Genomic DNA, 27,257 nt, shown 5'->3' on the forward strand with positions numbered 1-27,257 from the left:
GGTTGGTGGTCTGACTGGCAGTATAAGGCAGCTTCCTATGACCCCACGTCTCAAGGGATGGGCAGTAGTTCATTGGTAGCACATCTGCTTTGCATGAAGTCTCAGGTTCAATCCCTGACATCTCCTGGTGGGGCTGGGAATGCCCTCTGCCTGAAACTCCAATAAACTGCTGCTGATCAAGTGTAGAATAGGGGCAGCCAATGCCGATGTTGGGGACTACAAACCCCATCAGCCCCCGTCACTGTTTGTTGCCCTGCTCACATTCTTAGCTTGTCAATAGCCTCCTTAAACTGAAAAGACCAGAAGTGGACATCTTATTCTGACCAAACAGGATGATTTAATTGCTTCTTATGATATGGACATGGTGGGCGATAGTCAACTAAGTTTTACTCACAGAAGAGCCATTGAAATTAATTGACGTAATTTAGTCATCTTCTTCATTAATTTCTGTGGATCTACTCTGAGTAAGACTTAGTTGCTACCCACCTCAGAGAAGACTCTTTGAAATGAGTGTTCATGACTTCAGTCCATTAATTTGAATGAGTTTTCTCTGAACAGGACTTAGTTGGCTGTAACTCTATACTGGGCATAGGCAAATTCGGCCCTCCAGATGTTTTGGGACTACAACTCCCATAATCCCTAGCTAACAGGACCAGTGGTCAGGGATGATGGGGGTTGTAGTCCCAAAACATCTGGAGGGCCAAATTTGCCTATGCCTGCTCTATACTTTGGTTGATGCGGAGTAGCGTCAACAATTGTGACTGAAGTCTACTAAAAACCACTAGATCAGGGATGAGGAACCTGTGGCCTTCCACGTGTTCTCCTAGCCCTGCATCACCGCTGACCGTTGGCTATGCTACCTGGGTTGATGGGAGCTGTAGTCTAAAATATATAGAGAACAGATGGGGAACTATTGCCCTCTGGGTGTTGTGGAAATACAACACCCATCACCCTTGACTCTTGGCCATGCTGGCTGGGGCAAGTCCAGCAATGTTTGCAGGGCTACTGGTTCTCTGTCCCTGGCTTAAATAATTTCCACATGAGCTGCTGCGAAGCCAGGCATCGTTCGTCCTATATTTGTGCATCTGATTTCCCCCCTTCCTAAATGAAGAACTTTACCCATTTATCTATAATGAAACTCATTTCGTTATGTTTTAGCTCAGTTCTCCATCCTGTCGGGATAATCTGCAGCTCGGTGGTACACCATCTTGCTTCACATGCAGAAGAACCCAGGTTCAACTCCCAATGGCATCTTCAATTAGGGCCAGGACTGTTCCTTGCCTGAAACCCTGGGGAGCCATTGCTAGTCAGTGTAGGCAGACCAATGATCTGATTCAGTATAAGGCAGCTTTCTGTGTTCCTATGATCATTATGTTAACCCCATGTACCATCCTAAATTAGCAAGGAGAAGAAGGTAGGTGATGTGAACTCAACACTAATGGGGATAATTCAAGGGGGTAATCTTTACCACCCACTTAAAGAGTGGGACGCGGGTGGCGCTGTGGGTTAAACCACAGAGCCTAGGACTTGCCGATCAGAAGGTCGGCGGTTTGAATCCCAGTGACGGGGTGAGCTCCCGTTGCTCGGTCCCTGCTCCTGCCAACCTAGCAGTTCGAAAGCACATCAAAGTGCAAGTAGATAAATAGGTACCGCTCCGGCAGGAAGGTAAACAGTGTTTCCGTGCGCTGCTCTGGTTCGCCAGAAGCGGCTTAGTCATGCTGGCCACATGATCCGGAAGCTGTACGCCGGCTCCCTTGGCTAATAAAAGCAGGATGAGCGCCGCAACCCCAGAATCGACCACGACTGGACCTAATGGTCAGGGGTACCTTTACCTTTAAAGAGTAGCAACGGTTTGTGTTTGTGTGTGAATATATTTCCCTAGATTTTGGTGGGGGTGGGGGTCCCAAAGCTCATAGAGTTAATATAGAAAACAGAAGCAAGACAACATAAATAACAAGAGGCGAAGGAAGAAGAGGTAAAAGATTTTACTCTAGATTTTTATTAACAGTGTTTCAAGAGACGGGAGAAGGGAGGGGGCGGGAGAGGGGGGTCAATAAGACACCAGAGCAGCAGAATTTCTGTGGGGTATTCTCAGTTGTGTGTGCATGTGTGTGTTGATGTTTTTTTCCCCCCTTTCCTGGTTAAAACCATACAAAGATAAATAACATACAGAAGTGTTTGGATTTTTCCATAGGTAGACTCAGTCGAGGCCGAGCAGGCAAAAGTGAGAAAAAACAGGAAGAGGGTTTTTTTTTTAATTAAAAAACAAACAAACAAGCCAGTGTTACAAAGATTGTACTGAAAAGCAAGTTGAAGTGATAAGAGGAATGGTTAATGTGCTGGAACGTTATTTACAGAGTGTTTCATGTCCTAGATGACTACTTCCTCTCCCACCATCGTTTCCTGTTGATATTAGAGCCTCAACCAGCAACTTCAAGCTGTTCTCAGCAAAACCATGTGGTAGTGTTCCTCCTGGACTATACCACTTTAAGACTGGGTGGCGGCGGTGGGGAGAACACATTTTGAATGTTCCCCATATAGCCTCTCCCATGCACAAAGAACAGATAAATAAACAGTCCATCGGGATAGAGTGTGACCTCCCTCAGCCACCCGCATGCCATAGTTCTCCAAATGCAATACAGAGTGAAAGGTTTTGCAGATTTTACCTCCCACCCGCATCTCTGAAATGGTGAGATCCAAGATGGATGTCATCACATGATTTTGCTGATCACACGGCTCAGACCTGGCATAGCAACAGCGATGTCAACCTTCTCCAATTCTGTTTAAATACAGAATGATTAAAGCCCCTGATGTCTTGATTTGAATATGGGTCCTAATTTTATAATACAAACGTTTCTTCTGGAGGAAGGAGGGGTCCAGCATTGCACAGAAGCACCCTGTGTGCTTTCTGGGTGTATATGGAGTCCTAGAAAGGCCAGGGTCATATAAGGTCAACAGATGGGGGGGTCTGCGCTGGAAGGGTGTGTGTCTCCTAACAAATCTCAGCATCCTTAACAAACTACAGTTCCCAGGATTCTTGTGGGCCTATGCGATATGCCTATAGCTTTGCAGCTTCCAATGACTGGCAGTTTGCATTGTGAAGGTGAACATTCTGGGCTGTGCTAGGGGGAATTGACGTTCTTTTCTTGCCAGTGGCGCTGAGCTTTCTAACCTTCCAGGTCTTCCATTGCTAGCGGTTGTCGAAGAGCACCCCCATGTGGTAAACACACATATTTCGAGTGGAAAATAACATTCGCCGGAACGTTACGGTAGTTGGAGTTACTCCACTGGGAGCTGCGGTGGACCTCTTACACCCTAAAAGGGCTCTCCTAGCCCATCAGTACATCACATTCCTAAGGAAGCAGCACTCAGTATTTTACGTTCTCTTCCAATATTTGTGTTTCTCCTTTCCCCACAACGCTCCACAAATCTTTTCCCCAGCTCCCAGCACACACCTTTTCCCCAGCTACTCCAAACACCTCTGCACGCCATCCACTGAACGCCAAACCATACGCGTTTGTCATGAGTGTTCGCCAGCAAGGACGTCTCCAGATGTGGTGCGCTACCACTCTCACCAGCCTAGGGGTCAAGGATGGGAGTTGTAGTCCACATCTGGAGGGTATACTGGCAGCTGCCAAGCTAAGCAATTGCTAACCAGAAATCCAATTTGCCTTTGGACGGCAGCAATGATGTTCCATTTTGGTCTCTTTTCCCTGCCCACTCCTTGTTTGCAATTCTTGTCTTCCACCTTAATATCAACTACTCGTCTCATTTGCCCAATGAGTCAGCCCCTCTAATAGTGAACCCAGGTGGCAAATGCCGACACCGGGGAAACAACATATAGAAATGTGCACCATGCCATAACAGTCACATGACAGACTGCAAAGAATCCTGGGAGTTGTAGTTCTCTAAGGAAAGGAAGAAGGCCTCTAATGGAGAAACCTTAGCATCTTTCCCTAAAGCTCACATCTAGGGATGGATGGCTTCTCTCTCTCATTTTCCCAAGCTTAAATTCAGTTTGCTCATCGGTTTGCATTATTAATTTTTTTAAAAAATTAACCCTCCCAAAAATTTGCCAGCATTTTAGTGCAAATTTCTCCTGACAGACACACTTTTTGTATGTGATTTTTCCTAATATATAATGCATTTTTGTATTTTATTTTCGTTGTTGCATTTTTAGCACACTTTCTCTTAATATTCACTTTTTTTCGTTGGAGAACAGCACCGCAAGATTCAGAGAAGTGTGAATCGCAAAGGATAGCTGTGTTCTGGTTGGCCCATTGTTTCGGTATGTGTGAATTGGGGGTTTCGTATTCAAGCATGAGCTGAACTTAATTACTCCCTCATCTCTACTCACTTCCCAGGAGTCTTTGCAGGAAGCCAGGACCATTAAAGAGGAATTAAATTGATGCAATATTACAGTGCTGATGCACTCTCTGCCTCTCTGCCTTATTTCCACCCTCTCCCAGGGAACAATAGTCAGCTGTGAAGGAGAGTTTTTGCTTTGAGTGGGAAGGGGTGCTGCTTTCACAAAGGCAACTTTGCAGCTGCAACTGGATTTTGTAACCCAGTGTGCAATTCAACACTTTAAAAGAGTGGGGAGAGGAGATCTGATGCATTTCAAATAGGGTTATAGAGAATACAATAAAAATATTTCCATATTGGAAGGGATAGGCCATACAAGCCAAACCTTGCAATGTTATACCTAGTTCTTTGTTGCAAAGTAACCTGGAATTATGTACATTTTCCCCTAACGTCCCTCTCTTCCAGTTCCAAACACACACATCCCGTCCACGCTGTTCCAGAATCCCCATCAACCAAGGGAAGAAATTTGTGAAAGTTCAATGTTTTATCCTAATGAAAGCATATAAGAGGGCCGGATTCAGACTAAACAAGTTGAGCTCCGATGCCACTGAAATAAAATGGGGCAACTTAGCTGTAATGACTCAAGCCCCATTGCTTTCAATGAGAACAAAGTTCAACTAACTTACAACTGCAATTCTATGCATGCTTACGCAGAAGTAGGGCCCACTATGTTAAATGGAGCTTACTCCCAGGCAAGCGGGTCTAGGATTGCAACCTTTGTCCAGATCCAGCCCAGAAACTTGCTTTAGATGTGTTCAAAAACTACCGTATTTTTCGCTCTATAAGACACACCAGACCACAAGACGCACCTAGTTTTTGGAGGAGGAAAACAAGAAAAAAATATTCTGAATCTCAGAAGCCAGAACAGCAAGAGGGATCACTGTGCAGTGAAAGCAGCAATCCCTCTTGCTGTTCTGGCTTCTGTGATAGCTGCGCAGCCTGCATTCGCGCCATAAGACGCACACACATTTCCCCTTACTTTTTAGGGGGGGAAAAGTGAGTCTTATAGAGCAAAAAATACGGTATCAGGCTTCTGATGCTTTGTGAGCTATCTTCCAAAAACAAAGCAAAGAAGGTCGATAGAAAGCAATCTGAGCAGGGGGTGTGGAGAGGCAAATTGGCTGGATTTTCTTTTTTTTAAAAAACAACAACTCCCTAGCAACTGTACAAAAGAAACGAAAAATCTGACGTTGAAATACAGCCGAACTGTACCGAATGAAGGTGCGGGGGAGGGGGGAGAAAGTAATTGCACACGCCCTTGGGGGCTTCCTCAGTAATAAATTAAATACTTAAACAATGTCACCCATTTTAAAAAGACAGCACAGTATTCCATAACAAAAAGAACATTAACATCTTTTTTTTTAAAAAAAGAACCCAATACTGCTAAGTAGGAAAAGTGCACATAGCTGATTTTATACATTGACTCTTAAATGTAGGTACTAATGTATCATAAATAGATAAAACACCTTGCCAGACATGCAACCCCCTTTGCAAGCCCCTACGGCCGCCACTACCTCAGGATTTAAACCGTGGCTTTCTTTTCTGCACCATCCCTGTACACTTTCCACATTTTAAAAATATGTCAGTGGCCTAGAGCGCTGGTGGCAGGGAGAGGGAAGGGGGGAAAACTGTACTCCACTGATCTTCAATGGGTGGGTTGGGGAGCCTCCATGGGGTGACGGTGTTCTGCAGCTAAGGAAGGGTGAATTTGTCACTTTCAGTTTCTCTCCATTTCCCAAGCTTTCAGCCACGTTCTCCACATTTCCACATCAGTTTGCAATGAAAGAAAACGGTCCTCGTGAAAATCTATCACTATTTCAGTGTGCAATTTTTCAGGGTGAAAAATTGTAGGTATACCAATGCATTCCAAAGAGATAAAACACCATCTCACCTAATATGCACTTTTTTGCAAAGCAATTTTCCCAAACAGAATGCATTTTTGGGGGTACGTTATCACTAATATGTGCATTATTAAGCACCCTTAAGTACTGTATATGCATTTTTTTTGGGGGGGGGGGAGTACACATTACATCTCCTGCCAACCTAGCAGTTCGAAAGCACATCAAAGTGCAAGTAGATAAATAGGTACCACTCCAGCAGGAAGGTAAATGGCGTTTCCATGTGCTGCTCTGGTTCACCAGAAGCGGCTTAGTCATGCTGGCCACATGACCTGGAAGCTGTACGCCGGCTCCCTCGGCCAATAAAGTGAGATGAGAGCTGCAACCCCAGAGTCGGTCATGACTGGACCTAATGGTCAGGGGTCCCTTTACCCTTTACCTTTACACATTACATGGTTGGAGAACTGCATTGCAAAAGCACAGATTTCAATGGCTGCGTTTCAGTTTGCATCTTGTTTTGGAAAGCGGGGGAATCAGGGAGGACTGGCTTCAAACGCAAGCAAAATCGAATTTCCCTCCTGTCCCAAGTTGCCGCAACAAGTACCACCTCCATACAAATATATGGTTATATGAGAAATGATTCCCCAAATGCATGTTTGGCGTAAAGGCAGGTCTGAAAAGGTCTGACGATAGCTAACACACACTTTTCCTGGGGCAGCTCATGCAATCATGAAATTAATCGACACAAACAGATGTTTCTGGGGGACTTTCAGTGTGGTTCTTTCCCACAAGAAGCAGTGATGGCCACCAGCCTGGACGATTTAAGACAAATTCTTTTGAACTACTGTAATGTCCACAGAGTTCTTTTCGTTTCTGATCCAATAGTTGGGGGCAGCAGTGTGGTAGTGTTGTAGATAAAGACCTAAGAAGGCCAGGGGCCCATCTAATCCAATATCCTGTTCTCACAGCACCCAACCAGATGCCAAGCAGGATCTGAGTGCAACAATACTTTCCGCACCTAAGATTCTAGCAACTGGCGTTATGCGCAGGTATACTGTCTTCAACAATGGAGGTTCAACATAGCCATTATAGCCAGTAGCCAGTGATAGCCGTACCCTCCACAAATCTGTCTTTGACAGCCATCCAAGTTGGTGGTCACCACCGTCGGGTGGTATAATGTGAATTTTGGGTTTGACCCCTGCTCCAGCCATAAAGCTCGCGGGCAAAATTTTTGTGGCCGACTGTACGTTATCTTGGCTTAACCTCCCTCACAGGGTAGTTGTGGTGAGAATAAGAACAGGATGACTCACTCAAGAGCTGTTCCGCCTGGCCTTTGGTTTGGACTCAGTCTGACCCTTATGTTTCCATCCCCTTATGGTTTTGATCTATGGGCTACTTTTAAAATGAGGCTGCATTTTAAATTGCATTTTAACCTGTATTTTAAATTGGGTCCCCCCTATTATGCTTTTACTGTAATTTTACTGGTGTTGGCCACCCTGAGTCCGGCTCCTGCCAGAGAGGGCGGGGTATAAATAAAACTTATTATTATTATTCAATCCCAAGGTATGCATACTGGAATTTCTGAGTGCAAAGACGGGATCCAAAAATGATTGGCTGATAAGGCTCAGGGCATGTTGGCTTCCTTGCTTCTACCAAGATAGAGGAGAGAAGGATGGAATTTGCTATTCCTTTAAGAGGAGTGAGGGAATCATAGAACTGTAGAAATGTAGAGCTGGAAGGGACCCAACGAGTCATCTAGTCCAGCCCCTGCAACGTAGGAATCATATTGAAAGAATCCCTGACAGATGGTCACTCAACTCCTGTTTGCAAACCTCCAAGGAATGAGAGTCGGCCACCTTCCGAGGGAGCCAATTCCACTGTTGAACAGCTCTTTCTGCCAGAAATGAGAACGACTCATTTCTACTGGGGGAGGAACGGGTAAGAAAATGAGAAGAATGGGCTCCCTAATTCCCATGTGCCCATTACTATAGGTTTTACTCAGTGGTTGCTCAGAGAAGTGCATTGCAAGCACAGCGTCTGAGTCAATATTGTGGGATGCGTGATTCAGCAGAGGGAGCTGGCTTGAGGAGGAGGAGGGGGGGGAAGAAAGAAGGAAAGAGAAAAAGAGAGAGTATTTGATGTGTTCTTCGTCACATCAGTCACCAGGGGTTGCGTCACAGCAGAGAGAGGCAGCTAAGCAGATTAACTGCATCCCCCAGGCTGACCTGAGGTCACAGAAGGTGAGGCAAAAGGCAGGAGAACCGTGGGGCTGACCTGAGCAGGAATGTTGTGCCAAGGTCTGGGGCACGAGGAAGAGGGTGGGGCTTTGGGGAGAGTCACATGGCTGTCAGAGAGGAAGGGCTGCAGCTCAGCGTCAATGCATCTAGCTATGTTATTCCTATGTTCCCCTGTCCTAGGGGAAGGCCTGTGGCTCAGTCGCAAAGAATCTGCCTTGTGTGCACGAGGTTCCAGGTTCAATCCCTGCCATCTGCAGGGAGGAGTGAAGGGTGAAAAGTGAAGTTACAGGGAACCAGGCACAGGGCCTTCTCGATAGTGGCACCTGCCCTGTGGAACGCCCTCCCATCAGATGTCAAACAACTGCACAACTTTCCAAAGAAATCCGAAGGCAGTCCTGTATTGGGAAATTTTTAATATTTGTTTTTATTATGCTGGAGGCTGCCCAGAGCGGCTGGGGAAACCCATTCAGATGGGCGGGGCATAAATTATTTTTATTATTATTTAAGGTGAAAGGGAGCCGTTTCTGAAACCCTAGAGAGTCTTTGCCAGTCTGATGCAGTACAAAGCAGCTTCCTAGGTTAGGCAGTAGGGGACAGAACCGCAGAGAGCAATTGGCAACCAGGAACCCTTGTGGGTTTAGGGCTTGTGTGAGAGGATTTGGGTGCAAGCTTGGTGTTTGAACATCAGCCCTTGTGACTGGAAGGCAACAGAATATCTCCGGAATGGGCAGGCCTGGTGGAAAAGCTGGGAACACGTACTTACCCTCTCTGTTTTTTTAAAGCCCCAATGAAAAATTGCCAGCCTTTAAGAGTGATTTTCTCCTTGCATGCAATTCCACTGTGGGAAACTGCCATGCCAAATTTGTAGAAGTACAAATTTCAAAGCACGGCTGTGTTTCGGTTCAAATTTAGGTAGAGTCGCCTTTCAGCACAAAATCCATTCGAATTTCGCCTCCCGTGCCCCAAACCTTCCCCAAAACTCTCGAGTGAGAATTGCATGCATCTGTAGCCTTTTGCACCACCCCAAGAGACTGGTACCTCAGTGGAGATCATTGGGAAAGTGTTAGCAGATACAGTGGTACCTCACAAGACGAATGCCTCGTAAGACGAAAAACTCGCAAGACGAAAGAGTTTTTCGTTTTTTGAGTTGCTTCGCAAGACGAATTTCCCTATGGGCTTGCTTCGCAAGATGAAAACGTCTTGCAAGTTTGTTTCCTTTTTCTTAAAACCGTTAATACCCAGGGTGCATTGCTTGAAGAGGTGCAGTTCCGTGCTTCGCAAGACGAAAAAACTCGCAGAACGAATTAATTTCGTCTTGCGAGGCACCACTGTACTAAAATCATCTGCCTCAGCTCCTTAAGCAGGTGTATATGAGGTTGGCAGGGAGGAGGGCAATCTAGGCAGGAGATGGGATGGGAGATGTCTCTGATGCACCAGTGGAGAGGGTGGAGAGAGAGACGACCAGCAAAATTTGCTCGCTCACCCGCAAGCCACCTAACCCTTGAACAGGAGGTAATGACACTGGGAACATTGTAGGATTCTTTCGCTTTGGGGAGGACAACTCCCCCAACCCCTGGGCCAGCCGCTGCTTCATATTTTACACATGATCGTTAAGAGAAGTTATCCTACTCCTAAGTCTAAAGTAAAATCCCGGTCTGTCTCCTGACAGAGACCTTAAAAAAACAAAACCCCAAGGGTTACTTGGGAGAGTAAGAACAGGTCCTGCTCCAGAAAAAAGCATAATAAATAACCTAACCCTCCCCATCACACCCCACCCTGCCCCACCCCACCCCAAACACCCCGGATCCCAGAATCCAGGAAATCTGGAATTGCAGAGCCCTCTGCGGACATGCATCAGGGAGAGGAAGGATCACAGTCTTTGTAAGGGCAAGCATGCAAGGGAGAAATCCTCTTTCTCTGGAATTGTTAAGTAGGAAATCCATCATGATTTAGGAATATAAACCCACCCACCCCCTTATGTGCTCCAGTTAATTGTTGCCTCAGAAGGCTAGCTAGGAGTGACTTTACAATTCTCCCTGGGTGTGTGTTTTTGTCTTCCTAAAAAAAAAAATCAAAAATCAAAAACTCATCGCCGGCGATGAGCATCTTCTTCCAAGCCTCACCACTTTTGGCAAGTCTACAGGTGAGGACAGATGTAACATCCGAAAGGTGAAGACAGATGTACTATTTCAAGAGAAATCGTGGTGGGGGTTGTTACTCCTCTATCCGCAACAGTGGGTGCAAAGGTAGCTGTCTGTTTTTTCTCTACTCCATGACCTTCAGGAAGGTTGCACACCTTGTGGGCCATTTAAAATAAATAAATTGAGGCACACTTTACAAGATAATAACAACAATAATCACCCTGTACACAGAGAGTTAGCACATCAGGAAGAAGGTTGGGCTAGAAATCACACTGACATGCTAGTTTCCTTGTGCAGGGCATTTGTTTTGATATGGAGAAAAATTCCATTACACGAGCCCCCATCAGGAGTGGTACAGCCCAGACACAAGTTAACAACCGCAGTGAGAACTGGGCCAAAGTCATTTTGCAGTAGGACTAACAACTGGTCACCCTTAATTTATTCATTCATACTGCCAATCCTCTATAAAGAGGCATTTAAAAAACAATAACAGTTACAAAACTGCCTTTTGGACCAGGACTGGAGGCGTCTCATTCACGACGCAGATAGTAGCCAACTGATGCCACCCACAACTGATTTTTATTTTATTTTATTGGCCAGAAAGGGGCAGCATTCTCCCTGCCTCACCCCCCAGAGTTTGACCCTGAAAAAGAGATGAGGGTACAATTTGCACCAAACATAGGTTGCATCCAACTAAATCCTAGCCAGAGTGGGCCTACTGGAATTAATAGACCTAAATTAGTTGTGCCTGTTCAATCCAATAGATCTACTCTGAGTAAGGCTAACAGTGGACAGAACCCACGGCGACGATGCTTCCACGCTCTTCTCATGTATGTTACATTTGCCTTCGCCCTTCAAGGATCGCGTCCTCATCTTGGAAGCGGCTGAGTTATGGCTTTGACCAGCTAAGCTTACCTCCCTGTTAAATATTCCATACACACACAGGAAAAGAAAAACCACCTCAAAACAAAACAAAGCAAAAACCAGAGGAAGCCTTTGCCGGCATTAACCTGAGAGCATGTAAGGTGGGCAGCCATGCCTCTCAATCCAAAGAACTGTAGCACATGCAAAAAGGGCACAGCAAACAGACCTGCCGATCGCCCCACCAAACCCCCGTCAACACCTGCTCTGTACGTTAAGTGGGCCAGGAATTTGCGTTTCCGGCCCAAGCCAACTGGCTGAGCTTTCCATATGTGTGTGTGATCAGCACTCCAAACCATCTGAAAGACACATCACAGGTTGATGGCTAATGCCACTGGGAAGAGGAAGAGATGAGAGAGAGAGAGAGAGGAATATGCCCCTTTCAAGTCCCAAATCTCGGCTCCCTTTTCACCTATATGTACAATTCCCTCTTCTCTCTGCAAAAGTCTCTCTCCTCCGAACCTTGCTTTTAATTCCTGGCAATGGGGGTTTAAAAACAGCAATCAAACTGTTGGAAAAGTAGGTGAGAGGTGCTTCTTACGCTCTTAGGGCTGACCCACACCATGCACTTTAAGCACAGGGCTCCTCCCCATAGAATCTTGGGAACTGTAGTTGACCCCTCAAAGAGCTACACTCCATAGCACCCTTAAACAAGCTACAGTTCCCAGGGTTCTTCAGGGAAAAGCTGCGTGCTTTTAATGTGCATTAAAAGGTGCTCTGTGGTGTGGACGTGATCCTGCAAAGCCCGCAAGGCAGAACGGGTGTTCTGGCCCTGATCCACCCAAAGTTTGCGTACCTTAAAAACCAGAACCCTCCCCGTTTCTGGGACCAGAGGTGAAGATTTTACACATATATTTCATTTTAAGGGTTCTTTGCCTGTATCCCCTCTCTCAGTGTCTCTCTCTATCTCTCTTCCTCCTTCTGCGTGGCCATCGGGGCAAACCCACCCATGGGCTTTTGGAATGGAAAATTTCCACCAGCAAGCCCCCCGCCCCCCAGTTTCCAAACATCCCCCCTCCCCCCACCACAAGACACGTCTACAGTTTTGTTTTGTTTCCTTCTTTCCTGGGCTCAGTCAGCATCCTTAAATTTCGACCCAAAAGAGGAGGAGGAGGAGGAAGAGGAGGAAGAGGAGGCATCAGGGTTGCGGGAGTCGTCACTAACACTCATCTATGTTAAGGCTGATGAACTCCTGTATACACTTCCTGTACTGGAGCTCTGTGGGGCTGTTGTTCGGATATTGACCTGGATGACCAAACGGGCCCTCGGCTTCTCGCATCTCTTCGTTCATTCGAGCCAGACGCAGCCTGGAGGAGGAGAAGGAGGAGGGGGGAAGGTCTGCTTAGCCAGATAAAATAACACATGTCTATCTGAAGAAGTGTGCATGCACACGAAAGCTCATACCAATAACTAACTTAGTTGGTCTCTAAGGTGCTACTGGAAGGAATTTTTTATATTGTTTTGTTTTGTTTTGTTTTGTTTCGACTACAGCAGACCAACATGGCTATCTACCTGTAACTAGAACAAATCGTTCATAAAGGTAGACTGGCCACAGACAAATTTAACAATATTTTGAATTCATTTTTATAAGCACTGTATTAGGTTATATGCAAGTTAATTACAAGAACGACCTTGTAATGTTTGCACGTTCTGGGCTCTTTTTTGGGGATAGTATATGGGTGTCATTTCTTCTTCTTCTTCTTCTTCTTCTTCATCACTTCTCTGGTTCACTGTTTCTGCAACCCTGGCCTAGACTGCTTAGGCTTTTAAAGGGTCGAGACTCGCAGCAAGCCAGTGCTAGATGACCCTCGTGGTCCCTTCCAACTCAACAATCCTATGATCAGATCCAGGGGGAAGGCTCTGACATGGAAGAGGGGCCCCACTTACAAGGTAACAATGTCCGCATTAGCAGCCTGGACCGCGATGCTCAGAGGGTCCTGCCCATCCTCGTCCACCGCGTGCTGATTGGCTCCTCTCTTTAGGAACAAGCAGACCTGGCTGCCAAACGTAAAAAGAGAGAGAAAGAGAGAGTGAGCAAGAGACACAGAGATGTCGGAGAAAAATCACAGCCAACCTTAGGAGACTGAGGCTGCGATCCTATTAAGGGTGGACGAACAGGTCAGTTTCCATCTATCTCAGTTTCTCATTCTTCCAATGTTAAGTTGGGTTCTCCACATTTCCACATCAGTCTGCGATTACTATTATTGCTTAAAGTCCTCGTGAAAACTCACTAGCATTTTAGTGCCTATTTCTCCTCATTTTTGCAATGTGGTTTCTCCTTAAAATAATGCCTTTCTGTACATTATGTTGGGACGCGGGTGGCGCTGTGGGTTAAACCACAGAGCCTAGGACTTGCCAATCAGAAAGTCGGCGGTTCGAATCCCCGTGACGGGGTGAGCTGCCGTTGCTCGGTCCCAGCTCCTGCCAACCTAGCAGTTCGAAAGCACGTCAAAGTGCAAGTAGATAAATAGGTACCGCTCCGGCGGGAAGGTAAATGGCGTTTCTGTGCGCTGCTCTGGTTCGCCAGAAGCGGCTTAGTCATGCTAGCCACATGACCCAGAAGCTGTACGCCGGCTCCCTCGGCCAATAAAGCGAGATGAGTGCTGCAACCCCAGTCGGCCATGACTGGACCTAATGGTCAGGAGTCCCTTTACCTTTACTTTACATTATGTTCGCCAATATTTCTATGCACATTTGAACCCCGTGTATGCAGTGTGTGAGAAAAGCTTCTGAATCAGAAGCAGCAGCGTAGTTTAACGGTTAGAGTGTTGGACTGTGACCTGGGAGACCAGGGTTCAAATCCCCACATGGCCGTGGGGCCAGTTGCTCCCTCTCAGCCTAACACACCTCACAAGGTTGTTGTTGTAGGGAGTGAATGAGGAGGGGGAGAACCACGTATGCCACCTAGGAGAAAAGGGTGGGCTGTGAATGCAATAAAATAAATACATAAATAATATTTATATTAGTATGTGATCATTTTTCACACAAACCACCTCTGTCTTTAAGTCAAACACTTAAGTAAAACCCATGAAAGTCACATACGAACTTCCCCCCACCTGACTCAGACTTTTAGGAATCGAACAGGCTAGGTACTAAGCATTGATTGGTTGTGCTTCTTCTATGCCCAAAACCAGCCTGCAAAAATGTCGTTTTCCTCTGCCTAGATTTGAAGCTTAGTCAACAAAACTTTATGTGGACTTGTATCCAGGAGACCAAGTGGCCTATAATTTTTAGGCTCAGATCTCTCCCCATTTATTCTACAGAGGAACAATAATTCTGGACCACCACCTAAGAGGAATAACCCCTGCCTGGTTAATGCCAGAGAACAATCTAGTCAAAATTGGAGCCCGCCAAGACGGGCTGAATTAAAATATTTCAGGCAGGAAGCGCATGGCTTTGCCTGTTGTCAGGTTTTTAAGTAAACAACCGATCTCAGTGTGGTGTAGTGGTTAAGAGCAGTAGACTCGTAATCTGGTGAACTGGGTTCACTTCCCCGCTCCTCCACATGCAGCTGCTGGGTGACCTTGGGCTAGTCACACTTCTCTGAAGTCTCTCAGCCCCACTCACCTCACAGAGTGTTTGTTGTGGGGGAGGAAGGGAAAGGAGATTGTTAGCTGTTTTGAGACTCCTTAGGGTAGTGATAAAGCGGGATATCAAATCCAAGCTCCTCCTCCAAACTCCTGAGTTGTCAAAGGTGGCCAGTCAGGGAGACAAAATGAGCCTTCCTCAACAGGTGCACTTCTGAACACATTACTCGAGAGGAGAACCACATTGCAAGATTTGGAGAGGTGCAAATTTCGACAGATGGCTATGTTTCGTCTTGAGAATTGTTGTGGAAAGTGCAAATTAGATGGGTTCACGTTTATTTGGAGACAACCAAGTGTGATTGGACCTCTTTGGCCCCGTCAGCATCCACACAGCTGCATTTTGCACCAATGGAAGATGCTGAACTGTCTTCAAAGGCAGCCCCACATAGAATGCATAGCAGCAGTCAAGCTAGGACACAATTAGTACATGGATAGCCAGGTCTGACATATACCAGCTTAAGCTAAGGCACCCCTTCCTGGTAGCTTCGCGCGCCGAATGACTCACCCAGTGTGGCCCAAATACGTAGCGTGATGCAGAGGTGCGCGCCCTCGAATATCTCTTTGGTTAACATCTGCTCCATTCTGGAGCAAGAATTCGCAGGCTATCAAGGAGCCCTGATGGAGACAATTGGGAGAGAGATCAGATGGGAGAAAGAAACTACAGGAGCACCAAACAGACTTTGGCAAGTGTCATCTGCATCCCTTCTTGCTAGGGAGCCCTGGGAGTTGTAGTTTTCTGAGCAGACTGCTACCCCCCTACAGAACTCTTGGCACCTTTATCAGAGCTACAATTGCAAGAGTTCCTTGGGAGACATTGCAAAAGTTAAGCTGTACAGTGGTACCTCAGGTTAAGAACTTAATTCGTTCTGGAGGTCCGTTCTTAACTTGAAACGGTTCTTAACCTGAGGTACCACTTTAGCTAATGGGGCCTCCCGCTGCCACTGCAGCATGATTTCTGTTCTCATCCTGAAGCAAAGTTCTTAACCCGAGGTACTATTTCTGGGTTAGCAGAGTCTGTAACCTGACGCATCTGTAACCTGAAGTTCCACTGTACTTTTTAGCAGGTCTTCACAATATGAATCTCTCTTTTTAATCAACTACTATCTATTGCTGCTTCACTGCTGTTCTTAACTACTTTGTACATATGCGTGTGCATGTGGATCGATAGATATTATTGAATTTTACTCTTGTAAACTCCCTTGACAGACAAGTTAATCACGGTCCATTAACTTCAGTGGGTCTGCTCTGAGGAGGAGTAATGTGAGATAAAACTCAACATCATTAACAACTTGGGATCCGTTTACCTTTAAGATCACCTTACCCAGGCCCATGCAAAGATTGTCTGAGGCCCAGGGCGGGAGTCTTGTTAGAATAAAGTTATAAACTCAAACAAAAAAACCAGTCAGTCCCTGGAGGCCCCCCCCACAGCTGACTTAGGCCTCCGAGACCCAGGGCAAGTGTACCAGGCAGCTCCCCACCCTCTGCAGGAGGGCCTGGTCTTACCTCCATTTGCACCCACTCTACCACTTCAATTGACAGGACTGGCACTGTCACCAGTGGGACATAATACCCATTCTGTATTTGTAAGAACTCGATGGTTCAGTGTGGCAGCGCCTACCCTTTTGAGCTCCCTGCCTATTGATATCAGGTCAGGACCCTCACTGTACTCCTTTCGGAGCCTGCTAAAAACATTCTTGCCAACCCAGGTGTCTAGCAAGTTGATGCAGGTTTTAATCCGTTTTTAGTCTGCTGTTGTTTTAACTTTTCAAAAGTTTGTTAATTTTTCTTAGTGATGAATGTCTCTGTTTTATCTTTCTTTGTCAACCTCTTCAAGGTTTTATTTATTTATTTTAAAAACAGGCAGTGTATAAATTTTTACGAAATACCGTATTTTTCGCTCCATAAGGTGCACCTGACCATAAGGTGCACCTACTTTGGGGGGGGGGAATTCAAGAAGAAAAAATATGCGGCTCTTGGGGGCTTTTGCGGGAGGTGGGGGAGGTGAGAGAGCCTCGCTCTGTCCCTTCCCCCACCTCCTGCAAAAGCCAGGGATAGCCACACGAAGCCTCTCCAGGGCAGCGGGATGAAGGCTCCCCACTGCCCTGCAGAGGCTTTGCGGGCTACCCCAGAGCTGCTCGACTTGTGGGACAGAGCTTGTCGGGGCTGGCGAGGGAAGCCCGGGTCCCCCCCCCCAGCCCCAGGGACCACACATTCACTCCATAAGACGCACAGACATTTCCCCTTAGATTTTAAGAGGAAAAAAGTGCGTCTTATGGAGTGAAAAATACGGTAAATAAATACCACCACCGCCACTGAAATAGCTGAGGCTTGTTAGCCTTACCCCCATTACAGCTTGGATCAACAGGGTTTTGTTCTCATCCTCGTCGTTCACCCAGTTGACGTCCGCCCCATGCGCCAGGGCCTCTGCCATCACAGGCAAATTCCTGGCCCGCGAAGCCTTGTAAACCAGCAAACCCGGGTGCAGCTCCCGCAGGTCCTCCAGATCGGAGGCCTCTTGCTCTATTTCAGCTTCTCCGCTGGATTCTTCTGAAACTTCGCACTCTAACAAGGTGTAGGGCAAAAGGCAGAGAAGAAAAAGCCAGCATGAGGAATAGATCAGCTCCACCCTCTTGTTTGCCTAGGACCACCCTCTCATTTGCATAGCCCCACTGTCAGGGAATCAGGAGCAGGAGCACTGGGGAGAGAGGAATTGGAGAGCGAAGGGGAAGAATCCGAGGGAAGTGTAGGGGAGTATGACAGTGGCCCGAGAGATTCCATGAGCTTCTCCAGCGAATCAGAAGATTCCCAGAAGGGGGCGCCGATGGTCAGAGCAAGGGGGGTCCCAGAGGGGACGCACCAGAAACAAGGAGCCAGAGGGGAACCCCAAAGCAGCAGTGGGGGATCGGGACCAGTTTCCCCACCAGAGCGTAGTGGGGGGGAAGAGTCACATGTGTCAGGGCCAGCGTCCCCTCCAGCCGGCAGAGGAGGTGAGTCAGGGCTGACCACGCCTCCATCGGAGAGTGGGGGAATGGAGGGGAGGTCAGTTGCAGCTAGCCCCCCCGAAGGGGGAAGCAGTGACAGCAGCAGTGAAACGGTCAGGAGGAAAGCTGCTGGCTGGGCGCGCGCGCCAAGTTCAAATGTGCAGGCGCGGGGGACAGCAGGAGACCCGGATGGGGAACCAGCTCCTAAAGCCCGCCGGAGGGAGGGAGAAGGCTCAGGGGAATCAGCGTCAGAAGAGGCTAGAAAGGGCGAGACCCCGGCGGGCAGGCGGACCCAGAGGAGGAAAGAGCAGCGGAAAAGGTGGAGCAAGGCGAGGGTCTTAAACTGGTGTACAGGGGGAGGAGATTCAGAGGGATCATCAGCGGTCTGACAGTGAGACGTAGAGCTGCGCGCTGCGGCTCTGGAAGTGAAACTGAACTTCAATAAAGGCTTTTGTACTTAACAACGAAGCAGCGTTGGTCCTTTGTGAGCTGGGACCTTGGGCAGCTCTGACACCCACCTCCTGATTTATTTCCTTGCTTTGCACTGGAGCAGGCATACAGAACCTCAGGCCGGGCTAAGTAGCAGATGTGGCCCTATGGGCCTTTCTGACTGGCCCTTAGAATTCTCCCCAGGCCAAACCCCATCTCCCCAGGCCACACCCCTCAACCAGCCTGGCTTCACACCCTCCTTGAGTGTTTCTGCTTCACTGGAATGTGCTCTTGAAACTTGATGAATGGAGGATAAGAGAGGGGTGTGTGGGTGCATGAGAAGGAGAGGAAGAAAGAGAGAGTAGAAATTGTCCCACTGCACAAAAGTTAAAACTGACACCCCTGGCCCTGCCTGCCCACTTTTGTCCCTGGCCCTGCCCATCAGTGCCATGTGACCCCTGGAAGGTTGCCAGGTAAGGAATGTGGCCCTTGCGCTGCAAAAGGCTCTCATGTCAGGAGTCCAAATTTATCAGATAACCGAAGTCAGCTATCAAGGACGCGGTGGCGCTGTGGGTTAAACCACAGAGCCCAGGGCTTGCCGATCAGAAGGTCGGCAGTTTGAATCCCTGCGATGGGGTGAGCTCCTGTTGCTTGGTTCCTGCTCCTGCCAACCTAGCAGTTCGAAAGCACGTCAAAGTGCAAGTAGATAAATAGGTACCGCTCCAGCGGGAAGGTAAACGGCGTTTCCGTCTGCTGCTCTGGTTCGCCAGAAGCAGCTTGGTCATGCTGGCCACATGACCCGGAAGCTGTACGCCGGCTCCCTCGGCCAATAAAGCAAGATGAGCGCCGTAACCCCAGAGTGGTTCGTGACTGGACTTAACGGTCAGGGGTCCCTTTACCGTTACCTTTATCAAGGAGTACTTACCTTCCTCCGTGACGCTGTCCACCACCGAGCCAAACACTAGGACGTCAGTGCTGCCGTCGGTGCTGCCGCCCAGCCCACTGTCACTGCTCAGACCTGCGGGGCCAACAAGACACAATCCAAGGGCATTTTAGTATGCGGGTAGACACACACACACACAAGCATCTGGTACCCAGAGGTATACTGCCTCTGAATGTGGAAATTCCACTTCGCGCCTCCCGTAGGGCTATGCTGCCAAGCCATTCCACCTTACCTCCATCCAGGAGGAATGGCGACCCGCTCCCAGTGGGACCATTACCACTGTCGCTCCATGGGCTGGCTGCCAGGGGGTGCGGCACAGAGATGTGGTTGCCACCTAAGTGGAAGGTGGACGGAAGTTGAGGAGGCAGTCATGGTCACAGGCACAGGTGGTTTTTCTGCTTATTTATTTATTTATTTATTTATTTATTTAAAGAAATGCAGCAATCTAGAATGGATCTTGCTCTCCTTAAAGGATGAATGGGAGAGGGGGACTGGAAAGAAAGCTGGCTAACTGTCCTTTTAGTGACCAAACCGTTAAACCCCTGTGTTGGTAACAATTATCAGTAATAGCCAAGGCAACACGATGACCCAGTACAACAATGAGATGTCAATAAAAACTCTTTATATAATCTATACAGAACATTGAACAGTATGAAATATGCACTCTCTGCAAAACCAAATAAACAGAAATCTTATAAATCTCTGAAAATCACAAAATATGCACAGATTTATGGCTTGTTTTCACCAGTCTTCTTTCAGAGAGTTGCATAGTCTACAAAGACTTTCAGAGACTAATAAAACTTATGTTTATTTGGTTCTATATTTTCAAGAGAATCCATCAAGAGTGCATATTTTGTGATTTTCAGAGATGTATAAGATTTCTGTTTATTTGGTTTTGCAGAGAGTGCATATTTCATATATTTAGTACTGTTCAATGTTCTGTATAGATTATATAAAGAGTTTATATTAGCTGTCCTTTTAAGAAGGGGAGAAAAAGAAGGAAACTCATCCCACAAAGCATAAAAAGACGAAGGGGGCAGGAAATGATAAAGGTGAAATTGGGGGGGGGGGGACAATAGATTGAGGTTCCTGAAAAATACTTGGGTTCTAGCCAGTGCAGTCCTACTGAAGAGTAGAACTTACTTAGATACAACCCATTGTGTATTTTTCCCTCCAACCCCACCCTTTCTCAGTGCTTTTGCTGTTGTTGCGACTCAAGATGCACGCCCCAGATGCGGCAGAATGGAAGGGCAAAGTCGCCAGCAGCTTAGCTGTACTTACTGCGTGGCCCAGCCCCGGCTCCCGTGTCGAAGTACGAGAAAAGCGAATCCAGCTCGTCGGGGCAGAAGAGGGAATCCCGTCGGAACTTCCTCTCAAGGGTGGCAGCTGTGTGGAAAGAGCAACCCTTATATAGTCCCTGGATTTGTTGTTTGTGTGTTCTCACGCACACAACTTGTGCACACCCACCCACAATACAGTGGTACCTCGGGTTAAGTACTTAATTTGTTCCGGAGGTCCATTCTTAACCTGAAACTGTTCCTAACTTGAAGCACCACTTTAGCTAATGGGGCCTCCTACTGCCGCTGCACCGCCGGAGCACGATTTCTGTTCTCATCCTGAAGCAAAGTTCTTAACCTGAAGCACTATTTCTGGGTTAGCGGAGTCTGTAACCTGAAGTGTCTATAACCTGAAGCATATGCAACCCGAGGTACCACTGTATAATACAGGACATGGTTAAACTATGGAACTCACTGCCACAGGAGGCAGTGATGACCACCAGCTTGGGTGGCTTTGAGACAAATTCATGGAGGACAGGGTTATCAGCAACAATGAGTCATGATGGCCCGGTTCTGCCTCCACAGTTGGAGGCAGCCATGCTTCTGAATACCAGCTGCTGAAAACTGCAAGAAGGGAGAATATTGTTATGCTGAGGTCCTGCTTTCAGTCTCCATACGCATCTGGTTGGCCACTGTGAGAAGAGGAGGCAGGACTACATCCAGCAGGCTCTTCTTAGGTCCTTAAATGTGGAATGAGTTACAGAATGAGTAATGAGTAGCATTATCTGCAGAGCAAGTGCTTTGGGAGGTATTCAGCTAAGTGCTACTCACTGCAATTAATGAACCAAAGTTAGCTATATCCATTAATTTCAATGGGAATATTCTGAGTAGGACAACAGTACCATCCTATATCATCCACCAGCCATCTTGTACACCAGTGTGCTCTTCTAACAGTCCAAATAAGTGTGCAGTTTGAAAATCAGTGGTTAAGATTAGTGAGGTTTTGAAAGGTTCTATCCGCCATCCTGATACAAAATGGAATCCAGTTGCAAAAAAACCCTGCTCATGGGATCTTGATGTCTCAGGAACCACCATGCAGAGTTTAGTTATGCTAACTTAAAAGGTGTGTGGAACGCACAGCAAATGAACAACTTTCAAAAACTATATAGTAAATGTTCCTATATGATTTGCAATATCTATTATTACCAAGCTAAATCTATGGAAAGTTATTATCTCAGTAGGGCCATTTTCAGAGTGGACAGAGCTGTCCACCGGTCAATCTCCTGACAGTGCTAAGATTGGAGATATGCCTCTGCCTGCTGCTTTTTAAAGAGCAGACAGAGGCTCACCTCCGGTCTTAGCACTGTGGCCCCACAGCGCTAAGATGAGAGAGTGGAGAAATCCTGCCTGCACTTTGACACCTTATAGAATGGTGACGTGCTTTAATTTGTATAGGCATTGGTCCAACCCAGCAGGACCCTTCAAAAACTCTGAATGTGACTTCTGAAAATGCCTAATGTGAAGTAAAAAAAAATAAATACATTGCGTTACTGAACTGAGCCACGGATGAACCATCTCTTCTAAGAGACGACACATGCAGAAAATAAGGGCTGGTGTGGCAAACAGCAGTTCCTCACCTGAAGAGTGTGCTGCTGGTGATGCGTTTCCTGCTTCGTGCCGGTACTTCCTCCGTGCCGTGGGCGCTTTTGTGGAGCTGTTGCGCCTCTGGCACTTTTTCACGCTCCAGCGCCGGGGTTTCCTCTCATTCTCCACCAGGGCCTCCCCAGTCGACAGCTGCTTCAGGAACTTCTTCTCCACGTATTTGACTTTGATCCATGCTTCTTTGTCCTGCCTGAGAGGGAACTCCGTTTCATGAAGAACCGTTTGGTTCAGCGTCCATCTTGATTTGCTTTGCACAAAGCTGATGCAGAGGTTAGGCTGAGCCTTTGCTCTGACTTGTTTATGGGGCTAGGCCACAAATAGATAAGAGGGTGCATTGCGATCTACCGGCTGATCTCAGGGTTGAATATCAGTGGATCGGAAAGAGTTTACCTCCTGCTGGGTTAACAAGGTCGACAATGAGAAAGGGAGTCTGTTCCACTGTCGAACAGCTCTTACCGTCCGAAAGATCTTCCCGACGCTTAGTCGGAATCTCCTTCCTCGTAACTTGAAGCCATTGCTTCATGTCCCAGGAGTAAACAAGCTTACTCCATCCTCCATGTGACAGCCCTATAGATATCTGAAGATGGCGATCATCCCTCCTCTCAGTCTCCTCTTTACCAAGCTAAACATACCCAGCTCCCTCAACCGTTCCTCATAAGACTTGGTAGTACTCAATAACACCTGGAGGGCTATAGGCTCTCCATTTCTGGTCTAGAGGGTATTGCCCTTCAAGAGGGCCTTCCTGGCCTACACATTGCAGAGCGGAGGGGAGACAGCCATACCTTGAGCTGCCCGCGGTGGGCTTCTTGAGTCCCATCTCCTCGCACTGCGCCTCGTAGATCTGGTTCATGGTGGCATTCCCCAGCTCACACATCAGCTTTTAGGAAAGCAAGCAGAAACACAGTATGTTAGGGAGAAGAGATGCTCTACTCCCTCCGTCCGCAGCCAACTGCATTTACCCACAATTAGGGATGGCTGACTCTCTCAATTTCGGTTTCTGTCAGTTTCTCATTTTCCCCAACAGCGAAGAAATTTGATCCAGTTTATATAATAAATAATAATGATAATGATGATGATAATAATAATAATAATAATAATAATAAAGCAGAAACACAATCAACCTTTGAAATTCGCACCTTTGAAATTCACACTTATCCAAATTTTTCAATGCAGTCCTCAACAAATGAAATGTGTACAAAAGAAGGCATATATATATATATATATATATATATATATATATATATATGAATACAATTTGCATTCAAATGCATACATTCATGAAAACAACACTTTAAAAATCATTATTTCAGGGGGAAAATGGGTTTTGCAAAAATTGTGTCAATTAGGGAAACTGCAAAATGTGTACAGTGGCAGAAATGAGCACAGAATGTTGATGAATTTTCATGAGGACTTTATATAAAAAAATAAAGATTACAAACTGATGTGGAAATGTGGAGAACCGAACTTATGACCGGAAAAATGAGAAACTGAAATCCCATCCCTAGCAGGTAGATTAAGGATAGCCAACATGGGCCCCTTCAGATGTTGTGGGAGTACAATTCCCATCATTCCCAGCTAGCATGGCCAATGGACAGGGACGATGGGAACTGTAGTCCAACAAAGTGCGCCAGAGAGCTCCCACCCCACCCCCTCAAGGGGTGCATCCTATAAAGCACAGGCTGCCCCCCTTCCACCCACTAACCCTTGCTGCCTACTACCTATTTGTCATTCGGAGTTTGGGCCTCTACCTTCAGTAGCTCTGGCTCCCAGGAATCCAGTGTGAGCGACCGCACTTTGGAGCAGTGGACCCCTAAGCTCCTGTAGGGAAGGGGGAAACAGACAAGAGAGGAGAGTGGTTGTACAGTTCATCTGCTGTTTGGTACACACACACACACACACACACAAGGTGGCACGTATTAATCAGCACGTCCACAGGATTTCTGCACACGCAGCCAGTCTAGTACAGGGTCAGTGGTTAGAACACCTGTTCTGGGTGCAGGTTCTATCCCTGGTGCTATGGAGGACAAAAGTATTGGTGGCTACTAGTCGTGATTGCTATGTTCTGCTTCTTCTGGCAGAAGCATTATGCCTCTGAATATCAGCTGCTGGGAATTGCAGGTGGAGAGGGCTGCTCTTGTGCTCATGTCCAAGAGTAGATGGACCTGCTTTGGCCTGATCCAGCAGGCCTGTCTTATGCTCTTATCTCCAGGTAGAGCTAGGAGTGTCCCTTGTCTGAAATCCTGGAGAACCCCTGCCAGGATGGAAAGATACATACTACAGAGGAATGGCTGATAAAATTACTGGAAATAAATAAAAAATTGTCCAGTAGCCCCTTAGAGACCAACTAAGTTTGTTCTGGGTATAAGTTATCATGTGCATGCACACTTCTTCAGATACACATGCACACGGGGGACTTCCGGAGGCGGCGCCATCGGTAATGGCGGATTCCCTCCAGCTGTGAGGGAACAACTCCACGGAAATCGGGTCTAGCCGCGACGGCGACGCGGGGACCCTTTAGAAAACTACAGGCGGGAGAAGCCTGTGTTCGTGGGACTCAGCGGGCACCTTTAGCGCCCCCCCTAAGTGCGAGGGAACCCCGCAAGGGGTCCCAGAGCGAAACGGGGAGATAGGCGCGGTGCTGAGAGCCAACTGCTTCTTCCGTGGAGCGAAGCCGCACAGCCGTTGCCGGAGAGCGCTGACCTTTTTCCTGGGACAATTCGGCTAACAGACAACTACCCGTGAGTAGGTCAAGTTCAAAGACCGGGGGATTCAAGAAAAAGAGGATTAATTTGGCACTAAAACGGGAAGGCGCAAACAGGAAGTCCGCCTTCCTTTCTGTATATAGATCAAAGCAAAGACTGATCAAGCAAACGCTGGAGAGCTGGGTTTAAAAGGACTTAAATCCTAACGTCAAATTAAAGGATTTCCCTCCTTGAATTGCAGGAGAGGGGAGGGAAGAGGAGAAAATATATTTTGCCTGCAAAAAAAGTGGAGGAAAAAGGAGTAAAAGACCACCACTTAATCCTTGGGAACGGACTGCCAGATCACTATTTATGGACAATGTAACTTTGTGACAGTTAACTCTGCAAATGAGACACTTTTACTCTGAGGGTTACTTTGGATTTGGAACTGTTGCTTTTTTCTTTTGTAGAAGGGGGACTTTGGAAAATCGGAAAAGAGACTTTATTGCAATACCATTGATCGTTACTGTGTCCCCCTAGAGGAACTTTGAAATTCTTGCAACTAGCCAGGGGATTTTCCACTCTCGACTGGCCTGGGAAACTTCCGTAGCAAAACAAGTTTTGGCCGTGGGATTGACCTTGACTTTCAGATCCCAAGATAAAGTGGCATGGCAGACTTGCTTCAGGAAAAGACAACAAGATTGGGAAAGGTTAGACAGCAGCAGACTAGTGTAACGCAGCAGCGCAGAGCATATTGTCAGGAAAGCATTGTTCAATGTCTGGATAAGATACAAAGACTTATTGGAAAATAAAACCCCAAGGTGGTTGTCACCAATGGAAGCGAAGGCTCAGAAAAAGCTCAATATGGAGGCCAAATGGCCGAAATATTGGGAAATATTGGAACAAGAAGGAGATAAATTGAAATTGCAGAGTTTTGAGAAATTAAAAGATAAAGTGCGAGACTGGCTTCATTATTATCAAATAAGAGAGGCCTATAATTTGGACAAAAAAAATGTCTTCCAGGTGGAAAAATCAAAATTGGAAACAGAATTGTTAGATCCCAAAACTAAGATACTTTCAAGAATGTATAACTTGCTATTGAAATGGAATACGCAGGATGAAACGGTTAAATCTGCTATGATTAAATGGGCACAAGATATTGGTCATAACATTATGTTTGCGGACTGGGAACAGTTGTGGACCACCGGTATGAAATTTACGGCATGTAATGCCTTAAGAGAGAATATTATGAAAATGATATACAGGTGGTACATGACACCAGTCAAGCTTGCAAAAATATATCATTTGCCCGATAACAAATGTTGGAAATGTAAAGAAAATGAAGGTACATTCTTTCACCTTTGGTGGACGTGCCCAAAGATTAAGGCTTTCTGGGAGATGATCTATAATGAAATGAAAAAGGTATTTAAATATACCTTCCTGAAGAAACAAGAGGTCTTTCTCCTGGGCATAGTCGGCCAATTGGTGCCAAAGAAGGATAGAACTTTCTTCATGTATGCAACAACAGCAGCAAGAATACTCATTGCAAAGTATTGGAAGACACAAGATTTACCCACCCTGGAAGAGTGGCAGATGAAGGTGATGGACTATATGGAATTAGCGGAAATGACTGGCAGAATCTGAGACCTGGGAGAAGAGTTGGTGGAAGAAGATTGGAAGAAATTTAAAGACTATCTTCAGAAACACTGTAAAATTAATGAATGTTAAAAATGATGTTGGATTGAAAATAAGAGGCACTAGCAACAAAGTTAGTGAGAATATGCAAATATGAGTTGATAATGGATGAAAATATAGAGCTATAATATGTTAAGATATAGAGTTAAGATAAACGAAAGAGGGTAAGGATTTGCTGATCTGATTATTTAAATGGGAATACAGAAAGGGGAGGTGTGAGGAAGTCAAGGAAGCAAGCTAATGAGTTTAAAGTTACAAAAAATGGGTTTGTTTTTAACTTTTGTATCTATTCGTTGGTTTTTTTTGTATTTTGTATGTTTATCTTTTAATAAAAGAAAAGATACACATGCACACGAAAGCTTATACCCAGAACAAACTTAGTTGGTCTCTAACGCGTTACTGGAAAATTTTTTATTTATTTTTACTGCGTCAGACCAGCATGGCTACCTACCTGAATCTAAAATTACTGGACTTAGCTGAGATGGCAAAGTCAACATGTT

At 46.5% G+C, this 27,257-nt stretch overlaps 1 protein-coding gene and 1 long non-coding RNA gene across 4 annotated transcripts in view; both read right to left on the bottom strand.

The window, feature by feature from the left end:
* ACAP3 (ArfGAP with coiled-coil, ankyrin repeat and PH domains 3) overlaps positions 1–27,257 on the bottom strand; it is a 160,903-nt gene that overhangs the window by 7,557 nt on the left and 126,089 nt on the right. For 2 of the 3 annotated variants that reach the window (XM_083628615.1, XM_083628614.1), the window contains 10 exons: positions 24,130–24,199; positions 23,164–23,258; positions 22,357–22,571; positions 20,724–20,828; positions 19,675–19,776; positions 19,425–19,517; positions 17,431–17,651; positions 15,595–15,704; positions 13,390–13,500; positions 11,004–12,809 (listed from right to left, as the gene is read on the bottom strand). In XM_083628615.1, coding sequence (XP_083484741.1) covers positions 12,662–12,809; positions 13,390–13,500; positions 15,595–15,704; positions 17,431–17,651; positions 19,425–19,517; positions 19,675–19,776; positions 20,724–20,828; positions 22,357–22,571; positions 23,164–23,258; positions 24,130–24,199 — 1,270 coding nt within the window. In that variant the 3' untranslated portion in view covers positions 11,004–12,661. Of the gene's footprint in view, positions 1–11,003; positions 12,810–13,389; positions 13,501–15,594; positions 15,705–17,430; positions 17,652–19,424; positions 19,518–19,674; positions 19,777–20,723; positions 20,829–22,356; positions 22,572–23,163; positions 23,259–24,129; positions 24,200–27,257 lie in introns of those variants that run through there. The other variant, XM_083628613.1, reaches the window with a different exon arrangement.
* On the bottom strand, positions 5,556–9,394 carry LOC310769574. Its single transcript, XR_014551692.1, has 2 exons — positions 6,669–9,394; positions 5,556–6,408 (listed from the first exon to the last, which is right to left on the bottom strand). It is a non-coding gene; the product is annotated as an uncharacterized lncRNA (long non-coding RNA).

This window comes from Podarcis filfolensis (genome assembly GCF_964270895.1).
Source record: "Podarcis filfolensis genome assembly, chromosome: 8".
Classification (NCBI taxonomy): domain Eukaryota; kingdom Metazoa; phylum Chordata; class Lepidosauria; order Squamata; family Lacertidae; genus Podarcis; species Podarcis filfolensis.